General features: G+C 32.6%; 8 protein-coding genes across 8 annotated transcripts; 5 read left to right on the top strand and 3 right to left on the bottom strand.

Annotated features, from left to right (window-relative positions):
* Positions 1 to 88: 88 nt before the first annotated feature.
* SAPINGB_P005635 (uncharacterized protein) lies at positions 89 to 1,321 on the bottom strand (the record flags this gene model as incomplete). Its single annotated transcript, XM_032000349.1, has 1 exon — positions 89 to 1,321. The coding sequence occupies one exon, from the start codon at positions 1,319 to 1,321 to the stop codon at positions 89 to 91; it is 1,233 nt and encodes a 410-aa protein (XP_031856240.1).
* Positions 1,322 to 2,288: 967 nt separating this feature from the next.
* Positions 2,289 to 5,867, top strand: SAPINGB_P005634 (uncharacterized protein; the record flags this gene model as incomplete). The annotated part of the gene is made up of 2 exons (XM_032000348.1): positions 2,289 to 4,050; positions 4,099 to 5,867. The coding sequence occupies 2 exons, from the start codon at positions 2,289 to 2,291 to the stop codon at positions 5,865 to 5,867; spliced, it is 3,531 nt and encodes a 1,176-aa protein (XP_031856239.1).
* Positions 5,868 to 6,250: 383 nt separating this feature from the next.
* On the top strand, positions 6,251 to 7,131 carry SAPINGB_P005633 (uncharacterized protein; the record flags this gene model as incomplete). The annotated part of the gene is made up of 2 exons (XM_032000347.1): positions 6,251 to 6,262; positions 6,316 to 7,131. The coding sequence occupies 2 exons, from the start codon at positions 6,251 to 6,253 to the stop codon at positions 7,129 to 7,131; spliced, it is 828 nt and encodes a 275-aa protein (XP_031856238.1).
* Positions 7,132 to 9,346: 2,215 nt separating this feature from the next.
* SAPINGB_P005632 (uncharacterized protein) lies at positions 9,347 to 9,970 on the top strand (the record flags this gene model as incomplete). Its single annotated transcript, XM_032000346.1, has 1 exon — positions 9,347 to 9,970. One exon carries the CDS (start codon positions 9,347 to 9,349, stop codon positions 9,968 to 9,970), a length of 624 nt encoding a protein of 207 aa, XP_031856237.1.
* A 42-nt stretch (positions 9,971 to 10,012) lies between these two features.
* On the bottom strand, positions 10,013 to 10,882 carry SAPINGB_P005631 (uncharacterized protein; the record flags this gene model as incomplete). Its single annotated transcript, XM_032000345.1, has 1 exon — positions 10,013 to 10,882. One exon carries the CDS (start codon positions 10,880 to 10,882, stop codon positions 10,013 to 10,015), a length of 870 nt encoding a protein of 289 aa, XP_031856236.1.
* Positions 10,883 to 11,671: 789 nt separating this feature from the next.
* Positions 11,672 to 13,477, top strand: SAPINGB_P005630 (uncharacterized protein; the record flags this gene model as incomplete). Its single annotated transcript, XM_032000344.1, has 1 exon — positions 11,672 to 13,477. The coding sequence occupies one exon, from the start codon at positions 11,672 to 11,674 to the stop codon at positions 13,475 to 13,477; it is 1,806 nt and encodes a 601-aa protein (XP_031856235.1).
* Positions 13,478 to 13,509: 32 nt separating this feature from the next.
* On the bottom strand, positions 13,510 to 15,506 carry SAPINGB_P005629 (uncharacterized protein; the record flags this gene model as incomplete). Its single annotated transcript, XM_032000343.1, has 2 exons — positions 13,510 to 15,345; positions 15,405 to 15,506. 2 exons carry the CDS (start codon positions 15,504 to 15,506, stop codon positions 13,510 to 13,512), a joined length of 1,938 nt encoding a protein of 645 aa, XP_031856234.1.
* Positions 15,507 to 16,186: 680 nt separating this feature from the next.
* On the top strand, positions 16,187 to 19,169 carry SAPINGB_P005628 (uncharacterized protein; the record flags this gene model as incomplete). The annotated part of the gene is made up of 2 exons (XM_032000342.1): positions 16,187 to 17,898; positions 17,945 to 19,169. The coding sequence occupies 2 exons, from the start codon at positions 16,187 to 16,189 to the stop codon at positions 19,167 to 19,169; spliced, it is 2,937 nt and encodes a 978-aa protein (XP_031856233.1).
* Between the last annotated feature and the right edge of the window lie 22 nt (positions 19,170 to 19,191).

Here is a 19,191-nt window from a genome sequence, read left to right as displayed (position 1 = left end):
GTGAGTTTATCGTTACAAATCTTTTATACTTATCATATCAAATTTAGAGTTCCCATTAGTTCGTTAAATTTAAATTATTATTACAGAATTATTTTATTTGATCCAAATGAATTTGATCCAGGATTTTCTTAGCCCCATTCTCAATTAACCGCTTGGCTAATAGCTCTCCTAGTTCGTTGGCTTCCTTATCAGTTGTGACTTTTCCAGTAACTGTTTCATTCACATATTCAGTTCCATCAACTGATACAACTATCCCCGTAAACTCGAGATTACCAGGTGAAATAAAAGAAGTCTTAACACCGATAGGTACAGAACATCCACCTTCTAGCGTCCGTAAAAGTGACCTTTCCGCAAGACACTTTAAATAAGTTTCCTTATGGCTAATTTTTTCTAATAATTCCTTCACTTTTTCATCACTACTTCGAATCTCAATACCAAGAGCACCTTGTCCAACCGCATAATACATATCAGGAGCGTCAAGACAAGAAGTAATTCTATGACCCAATCCTAAGCGGTTAAGACCAGCAACCGCTAATATTATGCAGGAAAATTTCGAAGAAGGATCATCTAATTTTCGTAACCTAGTTTGAACATTTCCTCTAACAGATTCAAAAACTAAGTGTGGAAAATTCTTTTTAAGTTGAGCAGAGCGACGAATAGATGATGTTCCAACAACCGAACCATGTGGCAGATCCCTCAAATGAACATATGGGGAGGAAGCTTTCATAACAACAGCATCACGAGGATCTTCTCGTTCCGTTATAGCACCAAGTATGCAACCTTCGGGTAAGGCTGTGGGCATATCTTTTAATGAATGGACAATAATGTCAATCTTTGGTAAATTTTCATATTGACCAAGCATAAGAGTTTCCAGTTCTTTTGTCCATAAGCTTTTCCCACCAAACGAATATAAGGGTTTTCCTTGTACCAAATCCCCTAAAGTAGAGAGTGCGACAACTGGAAAGGAATGCAGTGGGCAAGCAGTATGAAGTTCTGATGCAATACATTTACTTTGAACCACTGCTAAAATGCTTTTGCGTCCCCCAACAGTGATAATATTTTCAGATGATACATCACATCGAGTATAATCGTCATAAAAGACTATATTAGAATCCTTCTCCGGTGAATCACTTTTGGAGGTATCGTTGTTTGTTGAGGGTTTTTGAGCAGACTTAATGCTGGTCTTTGATAATATTTGAGGCTCCATTTTCGGAGAAAGCATCGATGTTTTAGATATAAACATCTGATTTTGATGCTCACCAGCAGTATTGGTGAGAGATTGAAGAAAAATGGCAGGGGGAGAAACTTGGGTGAACGACATTTTGAGTCCGAAAAAAAAAGTACCTGCTAGATATTAAGTAGTTAGGTAACGTATTTTTTAAATTGGTTTGTAGCAGAATATTAAATAGAGAAAAGAGAAAAAAAAACTAAAAATTATATTTTTTTATAAAATAAAATTTAATGGACTTTTTAGAATATTTATTAAGGAAAGAAAAAATTTAAAAATCTAGTAGTCTAGGTAAAAAAATAGACCGGACAGTAAAATCTAAAACCCCGTATAACCGTATTGAAAATTGAAAACCCTCAAAAAATTTGAAAACCTTCATTTTAATTATTTGATTATTATTTAATTGGTTGAGTTTAATTATTGGAATTTGAAATTCTTGAAATTCCTTCTGTCCAACCAATAGCCATTCAATGAAATGTAATTATTAACAAAATTTATGCCGTTTAAATCAAGGTTAGGGTATTATTATTAATAAATTACAATTTAATAGAGGAAGGAAAATTTAGATTATCTGCCTAAAAAGAGTAATTATATATTGGTGTTCTCACGGGGCAAGTTCCGATTGGCTGTTAACTTTTTCACCCGTCAAACGCCGATTTTCTCATACTTTCAAATTATCGTATGTAGGCAGACAATATTATTAGTAACATATTTTATAAGATGAAAGGTTTTTGAAAACACATTGTAGATATTTTGTTGTTAAAATCATAAATAGTAATCAAATAAGAATAATTGGCAAATTCGCCAATTACTTTAAAGTAGTAAAATACTTATTTACAGCGCCATTTTATGAAAAATACGATACGATATAGATGTCGAATATGTTCATCTGTGAATAATCTTGAGAATTACTTAAAAGACTAAAGTTATTAGTAATAATCATTTTTAACCTTTTTTCATACTGTATAAAAAATGTTGTAAATGGCGATAATTGTATATCTTGATAAGTAACACAGAACTGCTATCACTCTTTTTGGGCAATTTTTTAAAAGAAAGTGAAATGAACTCATTTTCAGACTCCTTGGTTCCTAATCCTTGCTTAATAGCGATACTTTTGACTATATCAACTCACAACGGTCCACAGTTTATTCTTCACTATCCACCTGAACCTGACAATCATGATTACAAGGCTGCTTCTTTTAGAACCCCTTGGCAAGATTTTTCGTCATCATCTTCTTCATATTCAGATGCTTCATCTGATGCTTCGGATATTGAGATAAATTCTTCGGATTCTGATGACATTACTACAAATGAAAACAGCGATTATGATGTTCCTAACAATTATAATAATATACTTTCACATAAAGAGCCAGCAAGACAACATACTACCACCAATAACGCTAATAATATGTACTCTGATAGACTTAGTAAATCATTTAAGAAAACAGGGTTAGGACCTGGTTCTACAACCCACAATTTATCGAATCAATCTCAAAAACCCAAATTAACACGTTCAGAAAGAAATCCTTTAAGTCCGTCTTTAAAAAGATTTACAGATGATATTCAAAATATTTACAAAGAAGAAAACCTTCAATATTTTTTGTCTAACACACCATTTGATCTTATGGAAGACTTTTATAATAATAATAATAATAATTCTATTGGTGGTATTCCTATCAATGCTACATCTAAATTTGATGAAAGCAATCAAAAACGTAACGAACGTATCAAAAAGTTTGATCAAGATAGCAAAAATAACATCGAAAAAAATGAGTTGAAAAGAACTATTAATTTGTCTAGTCCTAAAATTCATGAATCCGCACTGAATGATCAACATGTGTTAAGAAAAGGGTCAAAAGTTGCCCCTAAGTTTATTTCAGATGAAAAAACATTTATTTCACAACTGGAAGATCATAGTTCCAATATTGACCATTTGACAGTTAATACTGGATCACACCCTGATTTCGTAGAATGCCCAGGAAGTTCGCAAAGTCTTGATAAAAATACCCTTAACCAGGACATTAATACGCCACATAATAAAGCAACTACATCTTGCGAAACTGTTTTAGGGTTTGATACCACATTCTTAAGCGAACTTTTAGTCCCCCCACGCGACATGTGTAATACGCTTTTTGAGCTTGCAGTGGATGATATGGTATTTTTAGGAATGCCTGTTCATGTTAGACACGATGGGCAATGGCTGAGAAAAAAAACTTCTCGTAAAAATTCGCATGATAAATGTTCATCTAATCCATTTTCTAATACCAATGCTTACAAAGACAGAGATCCAATATTTTCATTAGACTTTGAAAATGACCTCATTGATGAGGGAACGGAAGCTGATGACGAACATGATATCTCATTAAGTCAAGTTACTGGATCTGACACTGAACAACTTGGTAACAGTGTGTTAGAAAGTAGGAGGGCACTTGATCGAAAAACGAATATAAACATTGCACCAACTAATCACATTAACAAAAAGTATAGCTTTTTTGACAAGGAAAATCCGAAATCTTCGAATCAAAAACTTAAATCGTTTGATAAAACTTCTTTCGATAGCTCACAGCCCCAAAGCTTACATCATGATCTATCTGGAAAGAAATCTCATGGATTTATTGATTCTAAATCAGATATGCGAATGTTTCATGTGTCGTTTGTTGTAAACCCTCCTGTTCGTGAGTTTCCGGAACGTATTTCTCAGATGTATCAATGCATCGCATCAAGATTTGCAAGAATGCTTAGGTATGAACAGGCAAAGTCAAATTACGTTTGGAATGAAATCTTGCTTATTCTAGAAGCAAGAGAGAAAACTTTGCAAGAAGGTAAGAAAATTAACAGGATAGTTTTAAAAATATCTAACATTTGAAAAGGAGGCTCTTTAATTGATTGTTGGGAGGAGATTTCAAAATCATCATCCTTGGCTGCTGCTATTGGTCAACTTTACGATTCTATATCTCGCAGCGAGATAGCTAAATTTACATTGAATCACAAGTTGCATTCTCTTCAAATTCCGATAATTACACAAGTTGATTCTCTTCCATCTGTTAGCCAAAAAGTCTTCTCAGGGACAGAACTTTCAACGTTACCTCCATTTGATGCACTATATGATGAGCAAAATCCCAAAATTCAAAGTCTCGCCCTTTTACTTTTAGATGATCCTTATAATATCATCCGAGATTTTCGACTCAATGAGGATTCTTCCCTTGCCGTCTTATTGCATAAAATTTCACCGACAGAAAGTATAGCGAAACTGTCCTCAAAAGCCAATACTGATATTAGTTATTTGACTGATTTAGCGGCACATTTAATTTATTGGAGAAAAGCTCGTCCTATACTGCCTATCTCAAGGAGAAATATATATATTGTTTCCCCTTTAGCTCCATTAACACAGCTTTACAGTTTGTCCATTGTATTTAAGCAAATATTTCCGACGCTCCCGTCTTTGTCTTCTCTCTTATCAAGCATTTCATCTAACGAGCCTAAACAGTTTAAACATATTTTTCCAATTGATAAAAAAGATGGTGATCAGAAAAGACTACACCATGAGGCTATTTCTTGGCTTATAAAGTATGGGTTTATATCTCTCATTCAAACTTTTTTATTAGTTAAAATATCTAATGCAATTAAAACACTAGTCAAAAATGATATTCAACAAGGGGAGCTTCAAAAAGATATTCAATCTGAAGTTAAAAACAATGCTTTACAGAAAGTAAATGCTGGGTCTTCCAATTCTCAACTAGATGTCAAAGACATACTTAAAAATGATTCCATTGGGTTTAAAAATTTAGAAGGGTCTTACGACACTTCTATAACTGGTGCTATTACTATACCTAATATTGCAACTACCACTATTAATTTACGCAAAGGTGGCGCAGGAAGCACTGAGATATATTTCCAAGTTCCTGTAAGTAATGAAGAAACAGATTCACTTTTACAACAAAATAGTCATTTGTCCCGGAGCTTCAATTTTGAAAATTCACATGTCAAACAGGATTTTCGATCACCTTGCAATCCTTTAACTGAGGCCCCAGCTGTAATACAAAACTCACCTGGTGTAGCATCTCTAAAAAAAGGGAGTATATCAGGATTTTCTTTCACTCAGTATGGTTCTTGGTCTGAATCTGCAAAATTTGCTTCAAATACTAATTTCAAGCCTACTCATGATTTATCTGGTAACAGAGAAAATTTTATTCGATCCAAATTTTTTTTCAGTGCTTCTGTTCCCAACACTGCTCCAATTGCAAATAACGTTATTACAAAAACTTCAAACTTGTCATCTTCTCAAACTTCGAGAACTCATTTTGGAGTTAATCCACATTGTCTCCGCCGTTCTAAATTAGCTAATGGTTTATCAAATGATATTACTGAAGAAGAAAACATTTCCCCGTCTGAAGAATGGTCTGAAGATACAATAATTTTAGAACCAAGAAGCGCCACGGCATTACAGATGAGATGGATAGAAAAGCTTCTTCAAAATAAATCACCTAATGTTGTTGTAAATTTTCGAAAAACGATGAAATATATGGATGGACAAACACCTATGGAATGGGTATTATTACAAGAGAATATTAGTAATAAGGAATTTTATGAATTAGTAAATTGCTTGAGCGATAATTTAGTTATTGTTCGTCATTGGTAAAAGTTTATATATTTTATTAATAAAGAATTTGATTTTATCTGCAAAAGATCAGTGGTTTTTTACAATAGATTTGGCATCTTAAATTTAAAGTCACGACGAATTCCCTATCACTGGTAGGTTTAACTTATAAGTTATTATGCCATTTATGGTACATTTTTATGAACGTATATGTTATTAATATATTATGTAATAGATAAATAATAATTATTTTAAGCCAGAGGAGCTCCTTAGGACGTAACCTACACCCATCACTTTTTTTTTTCTCCATTTCACTCGCCCTCTTATTCAATATCTTGCCCGATCCTCTTATTATTATTTTTACTTGTTTAATACTGAATCTAAACTTCTATTTTAAAAATATCATTAATTTTAATTTTATTATAATGACTACTGAAGTAAGTTGTTTAATTTATATTTCAAATTAAAATTTTAATATATTTTGTTATAGAGAGAAACGAAAACCTTCCTTGCTCGACTTTGCGAACAAGCTGAAAGATATGATGAAATGGTTGAATACATGAAAGATGTATCAAAATCCGGTGATGAGCTTTCAGTTGATGAACGTAACCTATTATCTGTTGCATATAAAAATGTTATTGGAACTCGTCGTGCTAGCTGGAGAATCATTTCATCTATAGAACAGAAAGAAGAAGCCAAAAACGCCACTCATCATGTCGAACAAATTAAGAGTTACAGACATAAAATTGAGAATGAACTTGAAGATGTTTGTAATGATGTTCTCTCAGTTTTGACTACATACCTTTTACCTAAAGCGGAATCCAGTGAATCGAAAGTTTTTTATTATAAGATGAAAGGTGATTATCATCGTTATCTTGCTGAGTTTGCCTCTGGTGATAAAAGAAAAGAAGCAGCTACAGCCGCTCACGAGTCTTACAAAACTGCTACAGATATTGCTCAAGCTAATTTGAGCCCTACTCATCCTATTCGTCTTGGACTCGCCCTTAATTTTTCTGTTTTTTACTATGAAATTCTTAACTCGCCTGAGCGTGCTTGTCATCTTGCTAAGCAAGCATTTGACGATGCTATTTCAGAGTTGGATACTTTGTCTGAAGACAGCTACCGCGATTCAACTTTAATTATGCAGTTACTCAGAGACAATTTGACTCTTTGGCAAAGCGATTTAGACAGCTTGTCTGCACAAACAGATGCTCCCACCCCATCTACTGAATCAGTGGCTACTACAGAGGCTTCGGGAAAGCCTGTTGTGAAAGATGCTGATGGAGATGCAGTTATCGAAGATTAATATTTTTTATACCTTTAATTTTTTTATTTTAAGCCTACATATATTTTTTTTAATCATTGTGTTTGTAATAAGTTCATAAATACAAACAAAACTGAGTTATCTAATTTTTTTAAAAGTAAATAGCAGATACCTTTTGCTATTTCCGAAAGAATTTAGTTCATGTTTGTCTTTTGGCGCTATTTTTTTTTCCATGATTTGCCGGTGGATAATAACATCACGATATAGATTCTGAGTAACCGGTGAAGAGAAATCATCAAAATATTTTCGATCAAGTTCAGATTCAAGATTGGGAACAAATGGAGGATTATTTAGCAAATTATTAATCTTATTATTTTGTGGAAAAAAATTATCATGAAGAATATCAGATGCTGTTTGATACCGCATGCTAGAATTAGTTATTAATTTATTAACTAGCCCCCATGAGGTTGAATCCATAACTCGATATTTCAAATGAGAGAAAACTTTGGAACTTTTTTTCAAACCGTATCCAGGTGGTAAAAAAGGTTTTTTTGCCAACTCCCTTTTCCAATTTAAAATGCATTCGTAATCACCACGAAAAGGTGTCTTACCAACTAACATTTCATACAGAATACACCCTAAAGCCCAGAAATCAACTGTATGATTGTAAAATTTTTTTTGAAGAATTTCTACTGCCATATACTCGGCAGAACCCACTATTTCTTTAGCCCAGATTTCTTTTGTTGGATTTAAAAAATAAAGGCTAGAACCTATAACATGATGAAAATCGTTTGCTTCATTCGGTATATTTTGTAACTCATGTAAAACTTTAGTTGGCATGTTTTTGTTATGATCTGCATGCATATTTCCGCAAGCAAGCCCAAAGTCTGATAATTTAATATGGCCTTCCTTAGTTATTAAAAAATTCTCTGGCTTTACATCACGATGAATATAGCCTAAGGAATGTAAAACTCCAACTGATATAATCATTTCTGCAAAAAAAAATTGGATTGAATCAATATCAAGAGGCGGGTGAGAGTTCAAAAATGTTCTAAAATCTCCACCAGGAACATATTCCATAGCCATATAAAGATTTTCGTCATCTTGAAATGAATACATTACTTGGACAAGGTGAGGTGAGTTAGACATAGCTAAAATGTCACGTTCCACAAGTAACGAGAGCCGTTGATAAGCATGTAAAGTAAATCTTTTGGGAATCACTTTCAAAGCACATATTTTCTTGGACAAACCATGTTTAACAAGATAAATTTCCCCATATGCACCTTGACCAATTTGGGCTATACTTTCAAAGTCATTTGCACACGGTTTGGTGCGCCTTGAACGTAAAATGCAGTTTTGTTTTGTAAAAAAATGAGATAAATTAGTTGATGTGATATAATTGTTTTGTGCCAAAAAATACTTTTTTTGACTATCGAGACTTGTAAATTTTGATATGTGTCCTTGTTTGAGATTTGTTAATTGTGAATTTCTGGTACAAATAAATTGAAATAGATCTAGATAGTAGCTTTGGAAATCTAGTATTTTGTGTTTGTTATAAACGTTAGTAAAAGAAATTTCTTTGATCTGCCTATACTTTAAAAATAAATACAATATTCCAGGGCTGTAGTTGTCCTTTGTCTTTCAATGATGTTGATATTCTTTCTAGTATGTACAATATTCATTTTTATAAAATCTTGATCTCTTAATATTGTAGGTCTCAAATTGAAATTGTTAAATATTTCATTTGTCAAGTTTTCGTCATTTTTATTTTTTTTTAAATTGTTTTGGAAAAAACTAACTGAGTTGGTGATGTGGTTGAAGTCTTTTAGACTAGTGTCATAAGATGAAGCAGAGAAAAGATTGCCCTCGTCTTTAGATATGGTCAAAGAATGTGGCTGAATTTTAAATTTATCCATATGTAAATTGAATTTAGATAGAATAATAGAATAATATTTTTTATTAGATACTTTTAAAATTTTCTTTTAGAAATATTGACAAAAAAAACGTAACTACTGATATTTATTATGAAGATATAATTGATTTCAAAAGTTCAAAGGTTCATTAGTTTAATCTAGACCAATAATAAACTTGTGAACATTTTAGTAACTTATTATCTGTGATATGTTTCCCCAGATCTAAACAAAACAAAAAGTAAGTTATTGTTATTAAATATTCATTAACGTTAGAATTTTTTAATACAATTTCTTGGTCTAAGGACAAAATTTTAAAATTTTGTAAATAAAACCTTCATTAAAATATGTCTTTATCATATTTAGAAGCCGACATATCTCAATCGGGCATGGATTTTGACTTTGGAGATGACTACGAAACAAAACATTCTTATCTCAATAGTATAGGTTTAAACGGCTCTGTTCAACTTTCAACTACCCCAATATCAAGTCTCTTAGTTCAAGTGATATTTGTTATTGATATATCAATATCAAGCCATTCAATAAAGGAGTATTTGAATACATTACCTGCAGATATTTACTCTCTGAATCAAATTCAAAACTCTATTCATTTGAGTAGTCAACACCGATCGATTGTTAGATTGCAGGAGTTACCTGATTCCAATGATATTGAGCTTTCTAACGAAACCACAGAAAAAGATATAATGATGAATAACATTTTTGTCCCAGGGGAAAAGGCTTTTCATAAACTTATTTTGCAAGATTCAAAAGGATCCTTGTTCTATGGTATCGAAATACAAAGAATCGATTTTATTTCCATGCTATTACCTATAGGAACTAAGTTATTGTTAAAAAATGTTAAGTTTAGTGACGGAATGGCTTTACTAGAACCTATCAATGTCAAATATCTTGGTGGGCGAATTGATGCTCTTGATAGAAATTCTCGGAAAAATCTATATTCATATGTTTAATTAAGTTAAATAAATTTTCTCAACTATTGAAAAATCTTAAATTTATTTTTTAGAAAGGCTTGTGGCAATGTTTGTAGCTTCAACAACAGCATTAGCTACAGAGCTACGAACCTTACCATCTTCTAATATCATTAAACCGCCAATAGTGGTTCCTCCAGGTGTGCAGACTGCGTTACGCAAAACTGCCGGATGAGAACCTTCCAGCACCATTTGAGAAGCGCCATGAAGAACTTGAGCAGCACACTCTTGAGCAATTGGATAAGGCATTCCCATTTTCACAGCCCCATCACTAAGGGCTTCAATCATTAAAAAGCAAAACGCTGGACCACTTCCACAGAGAGCAGTAGCAACATCCATATACTTTTCATCCATTGAAATACTGCGTCCTGTTTGATTAAAAATCCATGATATCGAATCGCAAACTTTGTTCGTATAGGATATATCTGTTTTAGTAGGATAAGAAATAACGGTCATTCCAGCACCTAGTTTACTAGGCGTGTTTGTCATAGCACGAACGACTAACGCATTTCCACCTGTCATATCTGTGATCTGAGCAATCGTTTTTCCAGCAAGAAGACTAATCAGTATTTTCCCCTTGAAAAATTTGTTTGGAATTTCATGCAAAATATTTTCTGTCATAAAAGGCTTGCAGGCTAAGATTATTACATCAGACTTCTCAACAACTTCAGCATTTTTTCCGATCGTTACTTCAACTTTGTTACCGAATTGATCAATTAAGCGATCAACAGACTTTTGGCTATTAACCGTGGCAAAAAATCTAGAAGGAATGGGGCTAGTTGTCTCATTTTGATTAATACCGTTGACAATTGCGTTCAAAACGGCAGTTCCCATTGTCCCGGTGGCAATAACGCCAAGAGTATAACCATTGTTTAATGAGATAGATGTTGACATTATTTTAACGAAATGATGATATTATTCTATGAAGACAAGTTTAAAATTTAATCGGCACATTTGTAGTTTAAATTGTTTTTTATTTATTATGCTGGTATTCGGGGCCGGGTAACTCTTATATATAAATATATTTTTTTACTGATTATTTAATAGACATTGGCAAATATTTTATTTTAGGGTTGATATCATGAGATTTTTATAATCATTTTTATTTTTTTATAAAATTAAACAAGTGGTTAATTTAATTATAATGTCGGTAGAATCTTCATATATTAAACAAATAGATGCTGATAACAGCAAAAATAATACATTTGGGCTCATAGAGGCTCCGACATTTTATCCTTCTGAAGAAGAATTTAAAAATGCTTATAATTATATTCAATCTATTTCGCCTGTAGGCGAAAAATATGGCTTAGTTAAAATTGTTCCTCCAGCCACATGGAATCCAAAGTTTGCCCTTGACACAGGTGTTAGTATTTACTTATAATACATGTTATGTCGAATTAACATTTAAATTAGAAATTTCACTTTAGAACAAGGAAACAAACATTAAATTCTATGGGGGCTTTATCCAGACTTGTGATGGATTGGCTTAATCGACTTGAGAAGTTTCACACAAATAGAGGGATAAGTATTGAAAAGAATATATATATAAAGGGATTAAAATCATTGGACTATTATACTTTACATAAAACAGTTGAGAACTTAGGAGGTTTTGAAAAAGTTGAAAAAATGAATTCTTGGGACTTGGTGTGTTCCAAGCTGAGTTTATCTTCAAGTAATAAAAATATGTTAACATCTAGTATGGTAAAAAAAATTTATGTCGACCTGATTAAACCCTTTGAAAATCATATTGAATTTTTGAAATCATTGGGAATTGACGGCAATACAAATCTTTCGACTTGTGCTACTCATTCCAATAAAAATACAGAAACTAACAAGGCTAAAAATAATTATAATTATAACGTCCATCCTATTGTTATTAAAGCTTCCCACGCTGATTTGAACGAATTTGTTTGCGAGGTTTGTGATAATGAAATAACAGAAGACATTTTAATGAGAAGTTGTGATGAGTGTGACTGCACTTTTCATCGTAGCTGCATCAATAACTATGATGTCTTTCAATTTCCAAATAACAGCATATACCAGAAAAATCTCAGATCATCCTGGTATTGTCCGAAATGTCTTGTGGGATCGTGTGATTTTGCTTTTCAACAAGGTGATGATTATACTCTGTTTGAATTTGAAGACTTTGCCGATTCATTTGAAAATCTTTTTTTTGAAGAGAATCCACTTTTGTCTACTCTCTCGAAAGAGAAACAAAAAGTAGAAATTGAAAAGATGTTTTGGAATTTTGTTAATTCTCCTGGAAAAAGTTTGACTGTTGAATATGGCTCCGATATTCATACTGATACATCCGGATTTCCTTCAAGTGTTGAAATGCATCATAATAAGTATTCAAAAGATTCATGGAATCTTAACAATTTGCCTCTACATAAAGATTCACTTTTTCATAATATCACAACCGATATATCGGGTATGACTCAGCCTTGGATATATATTGGTATGTTGTTTTCAACATTTTGTTGGCATTGTGAGGATCACTATACATATTCTATAAATTATCAACATTTTGGTGAAACTAAAACTTGGTATGGAGTTCCTGGTGATCATGCTGAAGAATTTGAAAAAACCGTTAAAAACACTGCCCCTGAACTATTTGAGAAACAACCTGATCTACTGTTCCAATTGGTTACAATGGTATCTCCAGATGTTCTTCTTAAAGATAACGTTCCATGCTATACAATTAAGCAACAACCTGGCCAATTTGTGATTACTTGGCCAAAAGTTTATCATTCTGGATTCAATCATGGGTTTAACTGCAATGAAGCTGTAAATTTTGCTCCTCTTAATTGGTTACCATATGGGGCTGAATCTTCAAAAACATATAAGCTTTTGAAACGTGCCCCAGTATTTTCTTTCGATAGCCTTGTTATTCGTACTGCTAAATTAGATCATAGAAAGGTGGCATTTAAATGGTTATACCCATATTTAAAAAATATTATTAATGAAGAAATAAGTCTCAGAGAATCTATTATTTCCAAATACCCTACTATCCCTGTTTATTTATTACCCAGCGACGTCCCTGAAGAAAAATATCAATGTGCAGTATGCCAGTCATTACCTTATCTTTCTCGGGTTGTTATAAAAAAAAAACTAAGCATTTTCAAAAAGAGAAAATATCATAATGGAACTTTGATTTCTGGTAGGAGTCATAAAAATTTGAAATGCAGAGGCAATATTGCTCAGAATTCACAAATACGTAAAAGAGGAAGACCTCCTAAAACAGCTACAAATTTATCATCCAATAAAATTTCTGAGCACAAAACTAATGACATGTCTAGTTTATATGGTGTCTTTTCTGATGAACTTGGGAACAAATATGAGTTTGAAAAAGATTGTATTACAGTTTGTCATTCACATGTTCCTAATGACTATTCAGAAAATTCTTTGTTTGATATAGAGCTTCATTTGAAATGGACAAATTCGGAGTTGCAAAAAATTCTTAGCGACTTTAAAAACCAAGTCAATTAAGTATTAAATAAAAACATATATATTTATTTCGGTTACTGAAGTAATGAAAGGAGTAAGTCCCATAATGCTTCTTCGCGCATGTACTCGTGGTGAACTACGGTAACTAAATAATAGTTTTTGGAAATATCATCAAGTAATATATATGAAGCTGAAGTTTTTGGATAGATGTATTTCCATTGATTCCAAAGAGAAAAAGCTTCTTCTGCCCAAGAAAGAAAAGAAATACCCTCAATAATCGTTGACTGAAGGATTTCCCTATTTGGAAAAACGCCCCATGTAACAACATTTGAAGAATTTTTGCTTGTATTACTTATAAGTTTCAAATCATTACGACAAGCATAATATGATATTGACTGTGAAACTTCATCTTTATCAAATTTATTTTTTAATGTTTCCCATTTCTCTGGAGAAATAAAAAATTCAACAAAGGCTTTCTGAAAAACTCTCCCCATTGGAGGACCCCATCCAAAAATTTTATCATCAGATTTAACTGCGTTACATGCAGGTTGAGAAGCCACAGTCCATAGCTCATTCTTGTTTAAATTGATCAACTGTTCTTGAATTAAAGCTGTTTCTCTGTCTAAACTTTGGTCAGACCAAGGGAGAGCTTCTAGAGTTCCAGTAATATGAGAGATAAATAGTTTGCTAATATCTTTTCTATCAATGGGATACCCCCATATATGATAAGCTTTTGTGTTATCAACTTTCAAACTTGGTCCATACCCGTCAATTTCCCCAAAAGCAGGAGATCGAGAATCTCCGAACCTCCCGTTTGGAAAATCATCCCAATTAGCCTCGCGGCCTAAAGAACCCTCACCAGTAGAAATAGCTAAAAACTCGCGTGATTTAGATGGGACAGATGACGAAACTTGAGAGGCTTTGACTGCATTGAGAGGATCAATCGAATTTCGAATTTCGGAAACAATTAATCTGTTATGTGCATTTGTACTAGAGCGACGAGGCTTTTTCTGTATTACAGAAATTTCGTTTTTTTCTTCTTCACAAGAATCAATGGCACTAGAGAAATCTTTAGGACTGATGATATGAATACTATTACAATTTTCAATAGTTAATGCCACTGACTTTTCTAAATTAAGAGTGTAAAAATGAAATCCTCTAACTCGGCTGTTAGTTTTTGTGTAAATCTTGTCAATGATATCTGTGAGAATTTTGACTCCTTGAAGTTTAACCTGTTCATCATTCCCTTTAATATTTTCAAATATTTTAGTAATGGAACTAGGAATTGAAACGTTGCTCAATTTTGATACTCGAATGAATGATTGATAAGTATTAATAGGCATTAACCCAGGAATTAACGGAATTTTGTTTGTCAATGGGTTTTCTTTCAAAACTGACTCATAAGCTAAAAATTTCTCAACATCATAAAAAAGTTGGGTAATTATAAAATCAGCCCCAGCTTCAATTTTTTCTATAAGATAAGGGATATCTTTTAAAAAATTTTGATTTGAGTTATCCGATCCATCAACATGCCCCTCTGGATATCCGGCAACTCCGATACAAAAATAATCGCCGTAGTTACTACGGATATAGCGAACCAAGTCAACAGCGTGAATAAAGTCAGAGTTTCTATTTGTATTGTATTCACCATCCCTGGGAGGATCTCCTCTCAATGCTAAAATGTTACGAATACCGCTTGACTTAGCACGTTTGAGAGCATTCTCAAGTAGAGATTTATCCATATTTGTACAAGTCAAATGAAGGCATGTTGTATAACCTGACTTCTGGATATATTCGGCTAAATCTATAGATTTTTCGGCGGTAGAACCACCTGCGCCCCAAGTGACTGTAATAAACAAAGGCTCAAGTTTTCCCATTCTCTGGACACGAGACTTCAAATTTTCGAGACCCTATTGTAAAAATTTTGTTAAAAATTTGGTGCACTAAAATTTGATTCAATGATACTTACTTGTTGAGTTTTTGGCGGAAAAAACTCAAAAGAAAAAAAAGTATCATTTCTTTCTAAATTGTTGATCTTATCAATCAGCTTCAAACTAGAGTCATTACCCATTTTTATTAATTATAACTTTAATAAAATTTTAAAACATATATTTATTAATCATAAAAAAGTTCCTATTTTTTGAATAAGTAAGAGAAGTTTCTGAGTCTAATCGTCATGAAAATATTTAAGAATAAACGCAATGATGACTAATTCTGAGGTATCTTATCATCTTACAGAGTTTTGGATGAATGATAAGTTTTCCCAAGAAATAAAAATAAAAATGAACACGAATCCAACCCTAACCCAACACCGAGTGATATGCTTTTTCCAGTCTTCTATTCCTAAAAACTATTTAAGGCTAAGTCATTAGAGATCTTTGCAATTTAAATAATTGTTTTATTAGTTTTTCAGTATAATAATTAGCTATATTTGAAATTTTTACAAGCTTAGTAAAGCTGTTTTATTTTAGTGTTGAAATGACGATTAAAGATAAAGAAACTTTAAAAGAAAATGAAAACTTCGAAAAAAATGAAAATGATGATTTTAATACTTCTCTTTTTGTCGGAGAAAGTAAAAATAATGATTTAGACATTAGAAAAAGGCTGAATGATTCAAAAGAAAATATGGCTATACCTATGGAAAATGAATGTAGATCTAATGATATACCAAAACTCTTAGAAATTTCGACATTAACTGAACGTGCGAAATCAAGCGTTTTAGAAAATCAAATATATGATTATTTTCAAAAAATGCCACTAACATTTTCTGTTGTTTTGCCATTTCAAAAACGGATAGTGATTGATATGTTGAAAGCCGACAGTTTGCTTATTCTTGGTCGTGGAATGGGTTATTTAAAAATAATATCAAATTTGATTTATGCTTTAGATGTTTCTAGTTCATTTATTTCAAATTCATTTGAACGTACTAATAATAAAATAAACAAAAATAATTTGATTATAGTATTAGGTACCCGAGAAGGTGAAACTGATTTTATAACTCAGGAATTACGTGAACTTTCCATTATTGACGAAATTTTCATGAAATATAAAAGAACTAATGGTATTAAAATCATTAATACTGATTCTACAGGAACTATAGAGAAACGCAAAAAACTTTATACACAGGGTGGAATTTTTTTTGTAACTGCAAGGATTTTTGTGGTTGACTTACTTTGCCACGTCGTTAGCCCTACAGTTGTGTCTGGAATATTGGTTTCGCATGCAGAACAAGTCACAGAGACATCAGCAATATCATTTATTTTAAGATTATATCGACAACAAAATAAAGCTGGATTCATCAAAGCTTTATCAGATGATGCTGAAAAATTTTCAGGATTTTCGCTGTTGGCCACATACTTAAAAAATCTTCATATCAGTAAAACTAATTTGTGGCCAAGGTTTCATGTAAGCGTCACCGATTCAATAGAGCTACAACATCTAGTCTATCAAAATAAAACTACTGGACAATGGATTAAGCCTCATGTTATGGACGTCAAATCAGTAATAGAAATTGAAGTACAATTAACTCCATCCATGGCTATCATTCAACAATCAATTTTGTCCTGTATCGAGATGTGCATTTCTATTATTCGAAAATTTAACAGCAAAATAATTGATATGGAAGAATGGAATTTAAACAATGCTCTTAGCACAAATTTCGATTTCATTATTCGACGACAATTAGAACCATTTTGGCACAGAGTCTCACAACAAACAAAAACCAATGTTTTTGATTTGTCAACTTTACGCCAGTTGTTATCAAGTCTTCTTTCTTTAGATTCTATATCATTTTATAAGATGCTGGAAACAATTTGGATGACGAATTCTTCAACTGACAGCTTTATAAGAGAAGTTCAAAATTCTTGGATATACTTTGATGACGCAAATCCTTTGTTTGCAGCTGCAAAAGAACGTGCATTTGGAAAGAAAGATTCTATGAAATCTAATACTAGCAGTCCTGAAAATCATCGCACTGAAATAAGTTTAGATATTGAAGAATTGCCAAAGTGGGATCAACTTGCTAAGATTTTAGAAGAAGTGGCATTAACAACAAAACATCAAACAAATACCGGTCCAATATTGATTATGTGCTCTAATCGGTCTACTGCTCGACAATTGTCTTTGTATTTGAAATATTCAAAAAAAATTGAAAAATCGGGTTCCATTTTTTTTTCGGGAAATAACTATATGAAAAATGTACTTAATGACTACCAAGAATGGAAGCATGGATTTCTCAAAATCAAAAAGGAGCTTTCGGGATCAACAAAAATTTCAGCAAGATATGACAGTGTCGAAACCAAAGAAACTGAAGGTACCGATAAATCGTCATCATCTTTCAATTACAATAAAAGAAGGAGAGTTCGCGGTGGGCTTCAAGCAGTTTCTATCTCTCGCTCCCACAAGCGATTTAATTATGATCAAAATAAAGATAAAGAAACTCTTGAAAAATACGAGGAGGATTTGTAAGTGTTGTTCAAATATTAGAATTTAGTGCTAACCCAAATTTAGGAAAAACTTAGAAATGATTTCTGCAGTTTTAGATAATTCTTCTTGTGAACCTGGCCGAGAAGATATAAAAATAGCCAGATCAAACGATTCATTTACTGTTTTAAATAATAAGAGCCTGATTGTTATTCAAGTCTATGATCGATTAAATCTTGAGTTTCTGCTTCCTGAACTTCAACCATCCTGCATTATCATGTATGAACCTAACCCACCATTCATAAGAAATGTGGAAATTTATCGATCCTCTAATCCTCAATTACAAGTCAAGGTTTACTTCATGTATTATGGTTATTCAGTTGAAGAACAAAAGTATCTTGGTTCAGTTAGACGAGAAAAAGAATCATTCACAAAACTGATTCGTGAAAAGTCAAAACTACCTGTTGTCATTTCAAATGATATTGGAAATAATGGCTCTAGTGAAATTTTTCGTCACAGAGCAGCATTATCAAACAAGGCGACTAGAATTGCTGGCGGACAGCTTCCTCAAATTTTGGACGCAATAACTATTGTGGATTTTCGAGAATTCCGTTCAAGCTTGCCGTTTTGTCTACATGTTAATAATATGAGAGTAGTACCGGTGATGCTCGTTGTTGGAGATTATGTTCTCTCACCTCGAATATGTGTTGAAAGAAAATCTATACCCGATTTAATATCAAGTTTTCGTGACGGAAGAATATTCACACAATGTGAATCAATGTTTCGTTTCTACGACAAACCAGTTCTTTTGATTGAATTTGATGAATCGAAATCTTTCAGCTTAGAACCATTCAGCGAGGCACCGGGACTTCATGGACCCGGAAAGTTCACAAATATTCCTCCAGATACAGTCAAAGTGATTCAAGAAAAAGTTCAGGGAAAGTTGATGTTACTCCTGTTACAGTTCCCTCGGCTAAGGATTATTTGGTCTATGTCACCTCGGCATACGGCTGAGATTTTTTATGATCTTAAGTTGTTGGACTCCGAACAACCAGATCCATTGATTGCGGGGAGCTGTGGGATAGATTCAAATATGTTGATTTCTAAGTCAGATCAAAAATACAATCGCCCTGCTATTGATATTCTTAAAACAATTCCAGGAATTAATCCTCATAACTTTCGAACGATTATCGATCGTTTAAATTCATTGCAAGATCTTTGTTCAATTTCTAAAGCTGATTTGACAAAACTTATTGGAAACGAAAATGCACAAAAAGTATTAAACTATCTTAATAAAAATTTACTTAAATAAGAATTTCAAGATGTGACGTTTA

The sequence above is a fragment of the Magnusiomyces paraingens genome (assembly GCF_902498895.1).
Source record: "Magnusiomyces paraingens strain CBS 517.90 genome assembly, contig: contig4, whole genome shotgun sequence".
Classification (NCBI taxonomy): domain Eukaryota; kingdom Fungi; phylum Ascomycota; class Dipodascomycetes; order Dipodascales; family Dipodascaceae; genus Magnusiomyces; species Magnusiomyces paraingens.
This window is presented reverse-complemented; position numbering and strand designations above follow the sequence as displayed.